The 18,531-nt window shown below is 38.0% G+C and overlaps 1 protein-coding gene across 11 annotated transcripts in view; it reads right to left on the bottom strand.

Annotated features, from left to right (window-relative positions):
* The window catches only part of BMAL1 (basic helix-loop-helix ARNT like 1), a 52,357-nt gene that overhangs the window by 4,167 nt on the left and 29,659 nt on the right, over positions 1-18,531 (bottom strand). For 9 of the 11 annotated variants that reach the window (XM_074884974.1, XM_074884979.1, XM_074884973.1 and 6 more), the window contains 13 exons: positions 17,894-17,914; positions 16,843-16,881; positions 16,467-16,508; positions 15,348-15,505; positions 13,817-13,896; positions 12,695-12,787; positions 11,657-11,774; positions 9,308-9,457; positions 7,655-7,901; positions 3,749-3,855; positions 3,257-3,407; positions 2,572-2,660; positions 574-682 (listed from right to left, as the gene is read on the bottom strand). In XM_074884974.1, the coding sequence (XP_074741075.1) occupies positions 574-682; positions 2,572-2,660; positions 3,257-3,407; positions 3,749-3,855; positions 7,655-7,901; positions 9,308-9,457; positions 11,657-11,774; positions 12,695-12,787; positions 13,817-13,896; positions 15,348-15,505; positions 16,467-16,508; positions 16,843-16,881; positions 17,894-17,914 (1,404 nt within the window). Of the gene's footprint in view, positions 1-573; positions 683-2,571; positions 2,661-3,256; positions 3,408-3,748; positions 3,856-7,654; positions 7,902-9,307; positions 9,458-11,656; positions 11,775-12,694; positions 12,788-13,816; positions 13,897-15,347; positions 15,506-16,466; positions 16,509-16,842; positions 16,882-17,893; positions 17,915-18,531 lie in introns of those variants that run through there. The other 2 variants (XM_074884982.1, XM_074884984.1) reach the window with 2 other exon arrangements.

Below are 18,531 nucleotides of genomic sequence, written 5' to 3'. Positions count from 1 at the left end.
CCTTCCTGAAGGGTGCTACAAGACGACTTGTTTAAACCAGAGATGTACATCTTGACTTTTAGACAGACGGCCCCTGGGAGAGCAGAGCTAGCTCAATCATTGTGTCCTTGCTCGAAGAGCTGTGGGAGAACTGCACAAGCTGATCTTACATATCTGACAACTCTAAAAGCATCCGAGCGAAGTGGATCACATGTAAACAAACGTTGCTCTTTTGGCATGTAGTCAATAGCTTTGGCATTTGGAGGTTGTGCCACTTAAGTCACTGGAAAAATAATAGTCTGAAAACAAATTTGTTTCTTGTTAGCTATTCTTTTTAACTACTGTTTCTGGTAAACAGATAATTATCACCATTACAAAAAGTTCCATTAGTCTTTTACAGTAGAAAGCTGCGAGGCTGTAACTCTTGTTCGTTCACAATGGACTCTGCCTCAGGTATTCTGAATAGGTAGCTGTAGCTGTCTACTTATAAAATACAACTGTATTATTCCATATTCAGCTTGAAGAAAGACTTCCTTAATTTCCTCTTAAAGAGCAATACTGATTTTCCTCTAACTTCATACCATTTTCTCTCACCTGTGAATCTCCATGATTTCTTCAGCGATCATCCTCCCTATTTTACCTGCCCCAGCTCTTGTTCCACCTGGAATTCCAGGCACAGTAGGATGGGTCCTTTTTGGGCCACCTGAAATGAGTAGATACCTTAAGGTCAGATAAAAGCTTGCAAACCTTTTCCAAAAAGCGTTTGTATTTAGGCATGCTTTGGCAAGCTGCAGGACCTTCTGAACTGTATTTATTTACAATTCCACCAACTGGTGAGTACCTTCAAACGTATGGAAAGCTCTGACTTGCACCCAGCTATGCTATGTCTCTTAGCCATCCCTCGGTGCCAGCAGGTACACAACACAACCTGACTCTTACCACCAGCTGGTAGTACCTCTTGTCCAGAGTTGTCAAACCTGCTTCATTCTGTGCCTGAACAGGCTCATCTCCAAACATGTTTGTTCTTTTCTTTGTGTGAAGAATGTGCCAGCACCTATTCCATTCAATATGGGATAAGCCCAAGCTACCTGATGAACATAAATAACCCCCCTGTAGGTAACTGCAAGTATCTAAAAATGGAGGGAAAAGTGAGGTCTGAACAGTTAGAAGCTCACTGTTACTTTAATGTGATTTGACACTTGCACAACACTTGAGAGGTAGTCAGGAAGGAGCCCGATATACTCCAAGGCATAGCAAAGAAAAGATCACGTACTGAAAGGGCAAGAAAGCCCTTAACATTGCTTATCCGTAACAGATAACTGCCACCTTCTAGAAATTCATATTTAACAATAATTTAACAGTATCTGTGGCTCAGACCCATCAGGAGGTGAGAAGGTTCATCTAACAGGTCATCAAATCCTTATCAGAGCCAGAACTACTTGAAATTAAACTACGCTCGATTAACTTTCTTTTCTGGAGACAAGAACTGTCAGTATGAGGATATTATACATCTGGTTTCTTTTCAAAGGCTGTCTTGTAGCAAGAATAAGCTTATCTTGTTATAGAACAGTTTGTTCTATATTTTTTGCCATTCTCAGACGGCCCAGACAGCGTGTTACTGCCATTGCTATACCTTCAAAATTACTAACCATCATGCCTACGTGGCAGCTGCTCTTCCTACCACAGTCAGCCATCCCATGCTTTGCCACTCTTCCTCCTCCATAGTTTCACTTACTGAACCTCATTTTTCACAACAGAGATAACTGAAAAACCCAGCTTTGCTGAAGTCTTGCACTGTTCTGCTGAGTGTATTGTGTACAACTTACAAAGTAGTTCCAGACATGTGCAATATCCCTGCTCTACAGCTGTAAAGGCATAGCTGATAAAAGCAGTATCTAGTAAACAGGGTCTCTAAAACCAATGGTCCACAACTCTTTGGAAATAATCTCAGTATTATCACCATCTTTCTTTCCTCATCTTTAATCCATGGCCTGTCGCTGCATCCTTCTATTCTACCTTGCTTCCACCCTGCTCCAGTAACACTTCAGGATTCAATCAAGCTCTGCTCTGCATTATGCTGCACACCACCTGTTATAAAAGATGGTCCAGTGATCTGCAGCATTCATAACAAGCCCTTGATGATTACCAGAGGTCAGTCTTCACGTCTTACAAAAAGTCAAATCAAGGCCAGGTAAGGGGCAATAAGCCAAATGGCCAAACTATATTTATGATCCATTCACCCTCTGAGGAGTCATCTGCACTGACCACAGAACCTGAAGTCACTCTTGGACCATGTACAAATAGCACCATCTCCACCAAGGCAAACATTTCTTCTCTATGTCACTTCTCCAACCCTGTTTATACTTGTTTCTTTTGACCGGCTTATTCACTTCTCTTGACCAGCTTATATCCACAGTTGGTATTTAAGTTCAACAGGGCAAGAACTGCATTAGCACTTTCCTGCCCTAAAACTGACTTCTTTTTTAGGATATTAAAAAATTCTCAATGCAGAAGTGTGGCAAATTTGTGCATGCAGGATTAGATGCTAAGACGACATAACTGCCAATAGTCTCCTCACAGTACAGTAGTTACCTTCTCCAGCCTGAAGCACACTGTCCATGCTGTGTGGAGAAGCCGCAAGCTGTGGAAAGGCTGAATCTCCACTATCAAGTACGTTGGTGCTGTGGATTTCAAGAATCAGAAGAATCAGTGATAGAAAACCCTGCAAAACAGCAACTCTGCCAGTGTGTCAGAATGGAATGCTTCAGGGTTTAAGCAGTTTGTGAGTCACCATCACCTCAGTGAAAGAAGCATTGTGACTGACACCCAGGCTAGATAAACAACAGAAATAAACCACCATGTTCCAACACAAAGCATACAATGCAGAACCTAAACAGCCTCGCTCACAAGAGAATTCCTCTACAGCAGTTATTCTGCTGCAATGTCTTTGCACCTGTACAGAACACTCAAGAAAAAAAAAAAAAGGGGAAGTCCCTACTAAAGCAAAGTGCATCTCCCACTAGTCCCTAGCAAAGACTGGAACCACAGGTTTTCCCAAAGAAAATATTTATTTTTCTGCAGGCTTTCATAAACAGATATTAAACTACTGCAATTATTAAACTAACTCCCCTCTCCCCAGGTATGCAGTTCTGGGTGTTATCTGGCAAAGATACCTATTGTCATACAGAAGATGTACACATATTTAGGTGAAATCTCATCTGAAAACAGGGCAAAGCAATCAGCATTTACATGCATCTGCTAAGAGAAAAATACTTACGAAACGACTGTATTTGTTGAGACAATGTATTCTACTTCTTTGGTCCAAGGGTTCATGAAACTGAACCAGCGACTCCGCAATGTAATAAAAGAGCCATCTTTTATTTTAAACTTGTAGCAGTTAGTTGTAATTTTTTCTCTTGTCTGCAAAACTAAAGACAGGCAGAAAGCAAGTAACCCTGTGTCAAACAGGCACCATGACTACATAAACAGAGCCCTTATCAAGGAACACTCAGTTAATTCCTCCCTTCACCCCTGAAGACACATGCTATTTCTGCAGTCAACCCCCCTCACCTAACCCGAACCACAAATACTGAAAATCCACAGGAATCTGAAATAATCATATTGTTTGGCACACGCAGCACAATGTTCTTGACTAAAGCATTTGCAAACAGAGATATCCAAATCTTTTCAAGTTTGTTTGGTTTTCTTACTACATAATTGCTCCCAATATTTTTACAAAATTTCTTTACTGAATTATTAGTAATCGTACCTTGTCTATGACATTCTGCAAGATGTCCTATATCATCTTGATGAAAATATTCATAACATGAAGTACCTAGAAGTTCCTGGGGTAAGTATGCCAGAATGGCTGTTGCCCTTGGGGAAGGGAGGTAGAGGAAAAAAATAAGAGATAAAATTTGTTTCAAGTTGAAGTATTAGTGACAGATTTCTAAAACTCACGCTGAAGTTGTGTAAGGCTCAAGTAATGCAGAAAGGTATTTTCAGCTTAGAAGGTAGAAAAACTCATTAAGAATACTCCCTTTAATTCTCAGGTAATTAGAAAAATGTATGTAACACCAACAGCCCTCAGGTATTATATTTGACCTATCAACACTGGAGAGGATGAAAGACTTTCTAAATAGCATTGGAGGTACATTGTAATTTTGAGAACTTAAACCTGAATAAAGCTGCCTTGTAGCAGCCACAAGATAATAGGAAGCTTTCTGCATAAAATGTCACTGAAGAATAGACATCGAAGGTTTGAAGAACTGCCATGTTCCTTTGAGTACCCACGGTGCTGCTGCTGCACAGAGGCCAAATCGTAGCATAATGAGTGTTTCAGGAGCATTTTCTCTCCTCAAGTCACAAGTCTTAACAGTGGGACAAAAAAATGGCCCACCAAACCCTGCACCCACACCCATTAAAAAGAGAGGTTAACAAATAGAAGTTTCCTGAATAAACACTGAGTGACCTACTGTGTGTCTCTTAAATCTAACAGGAGCATGAAGCAAATAAACCCACTTTTTGTTTCATCAGAACCAGCCACAAAGTCAACTCATTTTCTTCCTCATCAGAAAACTTTAGAACGAAATAGACCTGCAATCTGCAACATGGGAAGGACATGAATTCTTGATCTGACTCTCAGGTAGTGTTCAAGGAGCTGTTGGCAAGGATGGAGGACATCTCAAGAAACCAGGAAAAAAGACTTTGTGCATCAACTTGGTAGCCCAAGCTTTAAACTAAGTTCAAGAGGAAAAGGCAAAGCAACGCTGCAGGTAAGTGACAATGAGCTATGCAACAGCCTAACGCAAGCTTAAAGGTCATTCTTGACAGGGCCAGTATGCTGAACACCCTGGAGATCTGCATGTTAGAACAAGATGGCAAGAATTATTTCTTGAGTTGTTAATGATTTAGAAGCTGTAACAACTTCATCAGGATAACTCATCATACCAACATGAAAAATAAGAGTTGGAGGGTGGGGAGGTGGGGAAAAGGGGGCAGAAGAGAACTGCCATCACCTCATACATGAGAGATGTGTACACTTGCCTCCAGCCCCCAGAAGATGGCATAAGACAGACTTTTGAGGGTATCTGGGGAGGGACAGTAAGTTACTGCTACCATAGTGCAGAGAACACATCCACCACCGCGGGAAGTCATTCTAAGCACAAAAACCATAGTATTTAAATGCAGGGCATTTTGGAGTTTTCCCCAGACACACTAAAACCAATCAGGTGGCTTACACCTGAAGTCCTCATTGACAGGGAGCTCTAAGACCTCAGCCTTGGAGAAGGAAACATTACAAGTATTCATGAGAAAAATCTTCAAACTGGCTTTTGTCTGGTGAACCTTATCCCAGGACACTTAAACCACTGACAGCTCCAAGTCTGCTTTGATGAATTATCTCTGACAGCCTGTGGACAACCACAAAGCAGCAAAATGTAGAGTCTGTCTTTAAAAAGGAAGAGCAAGGAACCAAGTCAAACTTATTCCAGTATTCTTCCAAGAACTTCAGTAACCAAGCCTTTTAGCAACACCGCAGTGGTGGGAAACCTGACATAGACGGTTAACAACCAACATGGGCATCAGTAAGCAACTTGTCAAGCCTCTTACATTTACTTTCACAGCCAGATAAACAGGCTTTTTTGGAAAGGAAAAGATGCACCAAACTGCAGCAGATGTCAAAAAACTTAGTGAATTCAATATCTGACCATATTCTATTAAGCAAGGAAGGAAATTTTTCTTGTCCTTCTTGAATTTCATCCTTTATTTACTTTTTTTCCTTAGCTTGCTTCTCAGACTTAACAAGGCAGCTTTGAATTCTGAAGCTGTATACTATGTCATCTGCATATATAATAAACTTAATTTTACTCTCCAATTCACCCTCCAGATTCATTAAAAGTACTCAAGTAGTAAGAGATGGGATGGTTCTCTGTAAAACGCTGTTCAGTGTAGCCTGCCACTTTGACAGTGAACTGTTAGGTAATCTACAGCAGTTCTCCAAGGACCATGCAATCCATAAGAACAAAAAGTTACAGTCACAGAGAGTTTAAGTAGTGTTTCTTTCCTGGATTCCCTTGGACAAATGACAAAGGAACAGTGCAAGTCTATATGAACAAAAAATCCCAACACAGAAATAAATTAACAGTTTTCAACTTTTACAGGTGCCTAAACATTCCTGAGTGGAAGCATGGATCACAGAATGCCAAGTTTAAGCCTACAGATGAGGCTTTCTTCTAAAAAAATTCCCTTTTAAAGAGCCCTTTGAAGTAGTATATGCATTCCAGGGACTGTAAACAACAGCTGGAAAACAATTAAATAAAAGCATATGCGTATAAATCCAACAGGTCAACATTTTCGGAGTCCTCTTATTTTAGAAATACTTTCAAATTATCCATCAGAGGAATATGTCTGATCTTTTAAAAATAAAACTCATTCATAAACTGCCATACTTCGGCATGACAGAACAGCACACTTCCTGAGCAACAGAAAGGCTACGAACGCCCTCATAGCTCCCAGAGTGATCACCAGCTCTAAGCACAGCTGCTGAAGAGCTGGTCTTTTAAAAGCTTTCAATCGAATTAAAAACAAAGAACCCCAAACAGCACAACCAAAACCTGCAAACCCAGAAAACCCAACCACCCTAACCAGATGGTTAACATTAAAAAAGAGATTCTCCTTACTGCACTTCCTCTCAGGACTATCAGCTCTTTCCTCTCAAAGTCCACTAAAAAATCACCAGACACAACCCTGAAACAAATTCCAGCAGGCAGATTCTGTCGAGTTTGGAGCCTGGGCTCTTCTACATTGTAAGCAACTGAGCCTAAGCCACAGGCAACCTGAAACGGCCTCATGTGGGCAGTCTCAATCCATCCTGACAAGGAAGGGAACCAAACCAGCCCCCTTCAACCAACGCAGTGTAACCCCGCCATTAACATCCTTCAACCACCTTTTCCCCCTTGATGATGGCAATTATTTTGAAGGAAGACCCAGGTCATGTGTCTCTGCTACTTAAGAAAATTCAAGCAATTTCTTTTTTCAAAAGAATTAGGCTTTTAGATAATAAAATTGATGTTTGAAAGAAGATACCACACTGGTACAAGTTCTCAAACCTTTTCCAGGAAGAAGTAAAGCTTATAAAAAGCTTGCTTTCTTATAAATACAAAAGATCACATGCAGAAGTACTAATTCATCGGAATGCATCCAAGTATAGTTAACTAAACGTATATGCTATTCAAAGCCTAATGCAGACTGTGCAATAATTTAACTATGTAGTGTTTGCAAAAGTTTTCAAACAACAAGGAGGTAGTAATTTCTAAGTCCAGTTTCAAAATAGGACAGTGTATCCTTCTGAGGATTACACATATACGTTTCCTTAATAGGAAATAGGCAGAAGCGATCCCTGGATTATTCCAACTAGTAAACCATATTTTTTGAGTTTTTTGAGGTTGGGTTTTTTTTAATTTATTTATTTTAATCAGTAATGCTGAATAAATACACAGTAAAAGCTTTGAGGTCAGTCTCAAAAACCAAAATAACTTGCAGTCAGGATTTAGTAAAAAGCTGAAAAGAACAGTAATTTCTTTTTTCAATAGTATTTACGCTGCTTTTAGTAAAGCTGTCAGTAAAGCAGTGTTGGACAGTGACTTACTGTGGAAGTGATTACAAGTATTCTTACCTCTGATCTACAAAAACAAATTTCCCATCTATTGCATGTCGAGAAACATATTCTGTAGGTTTCACCCTGATCTCACCGTTGACTGGCTGTGGTACTACATGAGGATGCAGCCGTCCAATTGCAACAAGACAGCTTAAATTACAACCCTCGTTATCTGGTTCATTATCTTCATCTAGTCCCATTTTTGTAGGCGGCCAGCTTTTTAAATATCCTGTACTATGAATAGTGCAAAAGCTTTTGCGGTCTGCTGTAAAAAGAAAAAAAAAAACACAACAAAAACCAAAAAAGCAGTTAGGTCATGGCTATTGCTTTGGAGAACTTGATCTCAGTTCTGCTAATAATGCATCTCCTCTCTTATCCAGGAGTTTTGGGATACTGTTCACTAAGGGTTTTTTCAGCACTCCCACACCAATGCGGCTCATCTGAGATATTTCAACAAACAATTTATCTCTCCAAAACCATTGTTTGTACTGAAACACCACAAAGTTCAGACCAAGGTTACTTTTGATAATCTTTAAGTAGAAATTGCATCACATTTTATTATTTCAGCAAAGGATGCAAATAATCTAAAGGATTGTTTGAAGAAATTAGTATATTAATAAATAAATAAGATGCCCTTTTCAACTTAACATGAGGCTCCTAAAAAAACCAGGAACAATTTGTTTGGCAGAATGTACACTATTTGGGGAGTACAGAGCATAGCTGTACACAGAGGTAGGGAGGAAGGAGTCATAATGACAAGTAATACAGTCAGTATCCAAAAGGAGAACTCATATTCCTCAGCACTGAGCAAACCTTAAAACTGCAAGGAAGACGACTTTCATAGAGAGGTAGATTAAAAGGCTTATGCCTAACTGCACGAGCTGGTTTCCTCAGGGATGAGCACTAAAGCATAATCCAAGGTTGAAGCTGTGTCTGAACCTATCAGGAAGTACTTGGGGCAGCTGTCACATCCAGAGACAAAACACTGAAATTGCCTTCTGTTCTATAATTGACACTCTCCAGTTCAACTAATACCAAATGCATTATCCAAAATACACAAAGAAGAAACTTTCAAATTTTGTACTAAATATACATTCCAACGTGTCTAGAATAATACCCTGCAGAGGAAAAACAGTATTACCAACTTTGATGATGTTATGACCAAATACTTCTGGTGTAGAAATGCTATGTTTCCAATACTCAAAATGTATCAAAAAGACAGATGAACTCAGAATAAACTCATTTTTTAAGTTGGATATCCATCCAAATATCACTTGTCAAATATGGAGCAGAGAAACACAATGGTAACAGCTCCCCTTTGTTGGGGACGTTGGCCAGAAGGTCAAGACTGAATGCGATATGAACAGTATCTGAAGAAATGCAATAACCACACCGGAACTGTCAGCACAAACTGCCTGCAAAAATTTCAAGAAAGCCGAGAGGAGAATTTGACTTTATATGCTAAAGCAGTGTGTGAAAACTGGGGGGGGAGAGAGGAAGGAAGTATGACAAGTATGAAGTAGTAACAGACCTAGACATAGTTCAATATCTTACTAAGAAACATTGACAGTGTTCAATAAATGTAAAAAAATGTAACCACTGCAAATAAGCAATTTTACAAAAAAGCACCTGACAGCTATTACATTCGGTAATAAAATGAGTAACTGTTACCTTTCTTCTTTGAACAGGTGGAAGGAAAATCCTTGTCTTCTACTTTCACTGAAGGTCTATTGCACTTCATCCTACAAAAGAAGGACCGTCTTGCTCCAGAACACAGTCGTGATGGCCCAGGCGTTATATCAGTTTTAACTGGGAGTCCAGCTGTAGCAAACAGAGGAAGTGAGGAAGCCTTCTTTGTCAGGTAAAAAGTTAACCACACAAATGTTACATCGTACAACCCAACTGTACAATGTTTCAACTTTGCTGGGACTTGCACAGAAGTCCTTTTATATCCTTCTTCAGAAGCTGAAGTCCTATTTTGGAGATTTTCATGTAAGTGAATACGTGCAGGACTCGACTGAGCATATCAACATTAGAATTTCCAATTACACTTTCCAGCATGAAAACATTGACACAAGCTTGAGAACACAGGGTTCTAAAAGCAAAGATTAGTAAAAGATTGTACAAATCCACACAAGTTTTGCAATAAATGTTGTGATTTCTTTGAACGCTAATCAACTGATTAAAAATAGATTATTTACTCATAACCAGAGCAGTACTTCAGACATCATCCTGCAACAGGCCCCTGACCCTTCAGACTGGACAGCTTTGCTATCACAACACCCACCCAGAGAGCACATATGCACGTATAGAGCAGAAGAGGCCCGGTGCCATTCCAGGTCCATCTCAACTGGTGCGTTTCTAGACATCAGATCTTTTCATTGTTCTGACAGAAGGAAGGAAAATGTAGCATTGACCTACTCAGGGACTACAAATCTCCAAGACCTCCAGTTATGTGTAAGAAGTCTCTCTAGCCTCACAGAAATAAATGCACATGAACACACCCTAACAATAAGTCCTGACCTTTATCACATTCTTGCAGGAGATTCTTAGATTCTTTTCTGTGGAAAGTAACTAGTGAAACACAGTACCAATACACAGGTCAACTCTGGGAGCCAACAGCAGGGTGCTGGTACAGAGAGAGCTCCGGGAAGATGCCTGGCATGCAGCATCAGGAGCACACGCCACACATGCAGCTGGAGCTCCAGGGGACGGTGCTCCGAGAGCTGATGGAGGTTTTCAATCACACTGCAACTTTTCCACAGCTTGCTATCCACTTCAACCATTTCTGCATGGGGATATGTATAAACAAACAGCTATAAACATGTACAAAAACTCCCAGGGCCCTGTAAGTTTTTAAAGTTAAGGAGGAAAACAACGATGCTAATGTTTTAGTCTAAGTGCCTCCCTTAAAATTAGAATTGAGTGAGGTCACCTCAAGGAGGTCAGACTCCTGCACCACATGCACTCTAAACTGCTGTTCAGTGGTGAGAGTACAAGCTGTGCCTGAGTCACTCATGCCAACATAAAAATAAATACATACATACATACTAGTACTCTTTAAGAATATGAGTTCTTGAAATTCTACCAATCAGTCTATCATAGCAGATGGGAAGACTGTAATTCATAGTATTTATTTTTGCCCTAACTTTGTCAAAGGCATACAAAAAAAGGAGCTAGCACTGGATACACATGCTTGACAACCAGACAAAACCAGGAGCCAGGAAAACTTCAGTTGATCCAGCTGGAGCCTCTAGGCTCACTGCCCTGGAATGATCTCTCTCGGCTTCAGTTTCTGAAGTTGAGCTGGTGGCTTCTTTAAGATGAGATCCTAGAGATTTCTGCTCCTGACAAGCATGAGACTTAATGACCTGGAAATCTGCAGTTGTAAGATAACACCTTCTACTTAAGCAATGCAGACTCCTGTTATGAGAGTGAATTAAACACCCACTCACCTCAAAAGCAGCAGAGATAACAGAACTACTTTAAAATACCAGAGTAGAATAGAGCTAAGAGACACAGTAGGAAATGATTCCAAGGACCAGGTTAAAAACCTTATAAAAGAAAGGTTAGGTCATCAATAGAAGTGGCAATAAGTAATAAATAAATAAAAAGAATCCTCTATCTTGACTGACAGCTAAGGATTACCAACATAATACTGAGTGTGTTCCGATCACTGAGAATGACAGATTAGAACAAATGTTTCATATGTTTTAATGGGAAAAATTAAACCTTTGATGCCTGGAAAAAGAGAGGGTATCTCACAGGTGAAGCCAGTTAAACTAATGCATCTATACTGCAGTGCATGCTAAACCTACTAGCTTCTACATCCAGGTATCTGCTCATACTTTCTTTTTTTGGTTTGTTTTTTTTTTTCCTCCTGTCTTTAAGCTAAAACTTCCTTGGCATGACACACAATCCAAACAGCACCCCCACACACACACTTTTGACATTAGGCAAATATTCAGAAGCAGCGAATCTGGCTACACGGCACTGTTTTTCAAAGGTGATAAAACTTACTTTTTGCATCTATAAGCCTTTCTCGTGGCGCAGTGTCAGAAGAAGAGAGCTGCTCCTTCACTTTGGCAATGTCTTTAGGATGAAGGTAATCAAATAAACTTTGACCAATCAAATCATTCTGTAGAGATTGAATATTCAGTCAAAAATTAAAATAATTGCTTAATATATTTTCTCAATTTTAGCCACCATTATAAACAGTCCTTCTACATCTAGGTCTCACCAAGGAACATCAAACACCCAAGATCCTGGATTTAATGGAAGGTATGTAATGTAGTCGCAAGAGAGGAAAGACAGTAATTTATTTCACTATTTTTAGTAAGAGTTTTGCAGAAATAGCATGCTCAATCCACCACCACCAAATATTCTGGTTTCTCTTCAGTCTCATTTCATATGCCACACATTTGAAGGAAAAAAGTCACAATTGCAAATGTTCTCTTTCAATATTTACATGATGAGTAGGTATTTAGTATATACTTAACTAAAGGCTGGCTGAGGAAAACTTCTGAAGCTAATACAGTTTTTAAATTTGGTACGGAGGGCAGATGACAGAATGAAGAATATTATTTACACAATATATGGTGCAAGTTAAGCCTCACGTTACGCATATATCAAAAACCTGGCTTTGGTGTAATTGCTTCCCAGTTTCCATCAGTACATATGCTAGCAAAACCAGAACAGACAGAAAGAAAGCTAAGTTGAAAAATTCACATGAGGCTATTGGAAGAACCTCAGACTGATTTTTTCAATATTTGTTTACACTCCCAATTAGATAACACTTTTGCAAGACTGAGGGCAAATCCCTGATCAGAATGCATCAATCAGTGAAGTAAATTTAGTTCATTTTCACCTCCTTAGTTTGAATGGAAACCAGAAACAATCTTCTCTAACGACACAGCAGAGAAAACTTCTTTCTTTGCAACAAATCTCAGCTTTCAAGACAGACTATTCACATAAATACCCCACCATATAAATGCATAATCATAAATAAAGCTTTCCCATCTTTTAAGGCCTAACATTACTTAAAATGGAAAAGAATACCTGACTGTAGTTGAGAATCTTGAAGACAGATTCTGAAACAAACAGTATCTTCCCTCTGTCACAGCCCACAACAAAAAGAAATCCATCTGCTGCCTAATTAGGAAGAAAGAGGGAAAAAAGTAAATTACTAAGTTGTACATCCTCATTGCATCATTATAACCTTTAAAAACACTTCGTATACAGCTTAATTTCTACACTAGGAGAGCTTTCTTAACATTCAGAGATAACTGAGTCAACAGGCAAGATATGAAATTACAATAAAGTTTTTTTTTGCATCTGCAAACATTTTGGGCATCATTCTGGGCATCATGCCCAGAATGTAAAATCACTTCTATGGGAAGAAAGAATCTATGTCTTGTCCAATAATATTATGATTATGTTTAATAATGCCTTCAAATTAAACTGTTATTTTAACGGTATTTATTCCATAGTTCCTCTTTTAGAAACAAAACATAACCTGGATATTTATTTTTGTGCCTGTAGGCAAGTAATTCCCATTTCAACAGTACTCCTTTTCAGTCACATACAAGCGTGCAGGATTAGGCCCTAATTTTATAGCTTTAGAGTGAAAATGCTGCAGAAATTAAATTCTGCATATGCTGCATCTGGACACTGCGGTGCTTCACAAGTTACACAGTTGTGTAAGCTACTAGAAGAGCTTAACTATTGACAAATGCTATATACTCTCCACGCTATAAAAGTAGTATACAGCAAGCAGCCAAACATACTAAGTCATGTTACACCAGTGACCTCAAAAAAAAGGTGTTCACTGTATCATTGTATGCTGAAAATCGTGCCAAGGTAGCCCATTGCAGAAAGTCTGCAAGAAAATAATTTATGCAATTTTGGTTCATTCCATGAAATAACTGAAGATTCTGATGGCTACCATCAAAATACCAGTTTCGTCAGATGTCCCTCTTAAATCTTTCTGCTTAAATCAAGAGACACTAGTCCTCGTTAAAACCCACTGACTTCATGCAGTAGTCTTGCAGATTTCCTCATTATCTTCCATAATCAGAACATTCTTAAGCTGAGATACAAGGCAGAAAAATACTGGTGTTTTGTCTTGGGAGACTTACATTCACAGCCATTAATATCTCTTAAATAAAAGTTGAGACATACCCTGAGAATAAGATGTTTTAATTCATCATCTGATAGAAAAGCAGGCTTATAGTTTGCTTCTGTATATGGGTTTGTAGCACCTAAAGAAAACAAACAAATAAACAATCCCCATATCACAAACTTAACAATACACACAAAGGGCCAATTTTCCTTTGACTCTTCCTTATACTGTTACTCATTGCAGGTGTTCCTTTAAAACGAAAGTCGTTTTTTGGTTTTACTATCAATATGAGCTCTGTTGGTATTAACTTAAAGGATTAAGCTTTTTTGCTAAAATGCAAATACTGCACTTTGTAGTAATGCAAATTAAATGCCTTCTGAGATATAAAAGTGTTCCTTCATATATTTTTTAACCTGAATGCTGCCCTTGATTTATGGTCTAATCTCAGAAATGAAAAATAAGAGATTCAAGAATAAAAACCTTCAAACTATTTCTTCTCTTTAGAACTTAGTAAAACATGACAAGGTCATGTAAACAGATTGTCACTTAGGAACTTACAAACCAGTTCTCTCATTTCATGCCAAAGACAAAACATAGCGTTACAATGACATCATCTCACAATGCCAAAAGCCAAAAATTAGCAACAAATGAAGCAGCTATTTATCAAAGATTAATTCTTCTTATTCTATTCCCTTCATAAAGACAAAAGAGAGTCAAATTAGTAACCACTGAAGTGCTACGAAGGACTAACCTAATCAAATGACAGTGGCAGAAAAAAACATTTCAAAAACACTAGGATAAATATGATTGGAAGACACTAGGTCTTCTAGAAACTTGAACAGTGACTCTTTCTTTAAGTTAGCTGCATCACTATATTTTCTCAAGGGCGTATTTTTGAAGGCTCAAGCTTTCACCATCATCACTGATTGTACCCAAGCACTGATTCACTCTTATATGAAGCTTTAGGACATACAGAAACTTGTAACAACCCCAACTCTTCCAAACCTCCATGCTTCCCTTCAGGGGCTTGTAACAGAAACTGGTTAGAAAGACTAAAACTGAAGTTTGAAAGTACTCTCCAGTCTTTCACACAGAGCTAAAGGTATGAACACAAAACCTCAGCAGTCCTGTAGGAATATTACTTACACCTCAAATCTAACCTCTCTATCCAACAAGTTTTGCACATTGCCTGCTTAAGATCACTGCTCAGTGCTACACAAGATCGAACTGTGCACAGCCACTAAAGCCCTTTGTTCCCTCCCCCCACCTGCCTCAGCTGCCTTGCTTTTGTTGAATCTAGCAATGATGATCAATCAGGTCTGATGATGAAAAATTCTTCTCTTCTCATCCACAAATTTCCTAGCTGGATCAGGATACTGGACTATGAACGAGTAAGCTATAAAGGAACACGCAGTATCAAATGCTAAATAAAGGGGAGAAGTCCTCCCAAAATGTATTAACTTACTCCTTTTTGGCAAAAGGGCAAGAAAGGGAGTGAAAAAGTATGGCTTGGGGGAAATTCCATTTTGCCATCCTCCTCCAGTCCTGTCCTGTCCTGTCCCTCTCCCCCTCTACCCCCAATCGACTTACCACGTAATGTCTTCATATGCTGGACAGCCATTCTCAGCACAGTGAGCTTATCCAGCTTTCGAGACATAGCGTTGCACGTTGGTACCAAAGATGCCAGTTCATCTATGAAACTGTTCATTTTGTCTCTACGCCTTTTTTCAATTTGACTATGAGCCTCCCTAAACAAGTGAAGGTGGTAAGAAAAAACAGAAAAGCATGAGAAAATAAATCATGTTAAAAAATCCCCAAATACAGTACAAAAAAACCCACAAAAAATAACCTCCTCCTTGTAATTGTTACCTTCCTATCCTCATGAAAAGGACATCCACATACAGAATTATTCAGACATTTTATGTTCATTATTTGGGTGAGTAACAGTTATAAGCAATAGGAAAGGCTACAGCACATGGTCCTAATTTACCAGAAAACACATATAATGTTGGCCATATAGTGTACTGGATCCTCAGTTCTGAAACAATCCACTGAACTGTACAAAATTATCTAGGTATTTCTACTGTACATCACTTCTGTTCTTAGCATGTACCCTGAAACATATCTAGAATCATAAAGGTCACAGAAGCAAATTCCAGTGCAAATGAATACTGAATAAAGCATTCAATTAAGAATTTGTAATCAGTATACTATATGAATGTACTAAGTATTTACAACTACCTTTTGCTGTGGCAATGTCTTCCACTCATCCTTATAGCTCTCCACCTGAAGTATTTGAGATACCTCTGAACTAAACTCTTCCTAATCAGGAAAAATTATGATAAACGCTAAATAATTTAATTTTTGTTTTGTATTTTCTCATATTAAGGAATCACTGTTAAGACTTTTACAGCCCACTATTGAGTTTTTAAAGAAAAAAGAAGAATGTTACACCTTATCAGGTACATGCAGACTTCAATTTCAATTGACTCAATTAATGAAGTGACTAAACCCCAGTTACCTACCAAATTAGTATTTTCACAAAACTATACGCATTTTATGCATGAAAAATCTTAACAGTGCAAAGATATGGAAAAATAAGAGGTCAAAGCTAGAAATTATTTTCAGGATAAGAAACACAGGCAAATAGTTCATATATGGCAAAAGGCAAGAGATAATTCTTTTCAATATGTTTGTTTAGAGTATTACCTTGCATTTTTTATTCTGCCTTGTTGGTCTGTATACTCCAATCTGTTGGAAAATGGTATCACAAAGTTACAGTGTTGAAAAAAGTAAAACCAATTCTTATAATGCAACTTACACACCTACTGATCCTCATTAAAATAATTTTTAAAAAATTTGAATATTCATTTAGCTTTTCTTCAGAAAATATCATTGTTTATACTACTCAAACTGTGGGGTTTTTTGTTTGTCTGTTTTAATTTGTTAAACAGTCTTAAGCCTTTGTCCCAGCAAATAAACAATTTGGGACACATGACCACAGTGGCACTGAAAACGGGTATCTACACACAGGATCCTGTGTCACTACTGCAGAACTAACATTTAGTGACTGTATCAATAGTACCTTCCATGTTGATCATCCTTATCTGTATCCATACCTTCCCTGCAGAAACAGAATAAAGGAATATATCACAAATTAAGCAGGATTAGCAAAACTGTTATCAAACTACCATAAAATTAGAATTAAGTATTCCTGTTATCTTTAAATCAGAAATACAGAAGTAAGAATATAAAAGTGAGAACCTGGAAGGACTAAAGAAGTTGTACGGGTTTTGTAGTATTAAAGCATTTTCTGAAATTAGTTGTGTCTCCTTCAGAGCTAACAAAATGGAACAGTTTGATGTGTTTGACAGCAAAACATGCTGCAGTTCAAAGATATCATCTGTTATAAAAATGTCTTTCAGTTAACTAGAGGAAAAAAAAAAGGACATATCAAAGCAGATATTTTTCACGCCTTCATCAGAAATAGGGCTACTAACTTGCATTTACTATAAAGTTCAACCAGAGGCGCTTATCAAAGTGCCCACCGTAAAATTCACAAATGACCCTGAATTACTTTGTGCAGATGCCTGTGTGCTCTACACTTTAGTTTGCCTTACGATAGTTGATTTTGAGGTAAGAGATGGTAATAATCTAGACCAACAAATCACTGGAGACGGCCAAATGCATGGGCAGAATGAGAGACTGTATGAAACTAACCAGGCACATTCTGAATTAGTACAACTTTCAGCATGGATACATGGCCTACTTTTGTCTCAACATGAAAAAAAAAAAAAAAAAGGAAGGAGGCACGAAGAATAAAAAGGATCCCCCTTATTACATTTTAATATTCTAACCATAAGTACTGAAATAAGGAGGAGAGGAAAGCATAAGTTTTCATAGCTGTATCTGGTAAAAAAAGTTGAAAGTCTAAGACTACAGCACTGTTAGACAAAAAAAATTGGACGAGAATGTTTTGATATATATAAATCTGTACAACTGTGCTTAAACAGACACTCTTAAGCCTGGCTTATTCTGGTTTAATTTTCACTTGCAAATTTTAAGTAAATGGGAGGAAAAAGATGTTTTTACTTGCCTTTTCAAGTTAAACCAATTATTAAAATACATATACTTACTCAAAAGGAAAGCCATCAAGTCTGAAAAGAAAGAAAAATAAAGTACACCACATACAGGAAATAAGAATAATGTCTTGTATTTTCTGTTGAAATTCTCAAGCTAATTTATATTCTATTTGAAATGAAAAGCATGATGAAAACCAGACAATAGCAGTGAACGTATTCTAAGAAAACAAGCTTAATTTAATCTACTTCCCCAAAGAATAATTCTGCTTTTTAAAAAAAAGATGGCATAGTTCATTACATTTAATGTGAAAAACTAGTAAAACAACTAACCTAAAGTATGTTATGCAAATCCCTGAGATACTGTTTCATCTTCAGAAATGAAAGATCTGTGCTTTATGCATGTAGCCCTTGTAGTTTGACATAGGGGATTTCAGAGGACTCTTAAGGCCAGAAGTAGTAATAATAAAAAAAAAAATGTATCCCAAGTTTCTCTGGTTTTGATTCTGCCCTTCAGGACAGATGAGCATTTTCTGGTAGTCAGTACTAGAGTCCTAATTCTTAACTTTATACAGACTTTATCATATAAGGAAATTAAACAGAATTTCTACATGCAAGCTAACTGCTGGCATCACTTTAAGACTGTAAAGTGATCTGAAACACCACTTAGCTTTAACATGTTAAGAGGCTACATT

Source organism: Strix uralensis, chromosome 15, assembly GCF_047716275.1.
Source record: "Strix uralensis isolate ZFMK-TIS-50842 chromosome 15, bStrUra1, whole genome shotgun sequence".
Taxonomy (NCBI): domain Eukaryota; kingdom Metazoa; phylum Chordata; class Aves; order Strigiformes; family Strigidae; genus Strix; species Strix uralensis.
This window is presented reverse-complemented; position numbering and strand designations above follow the sequence as displayed.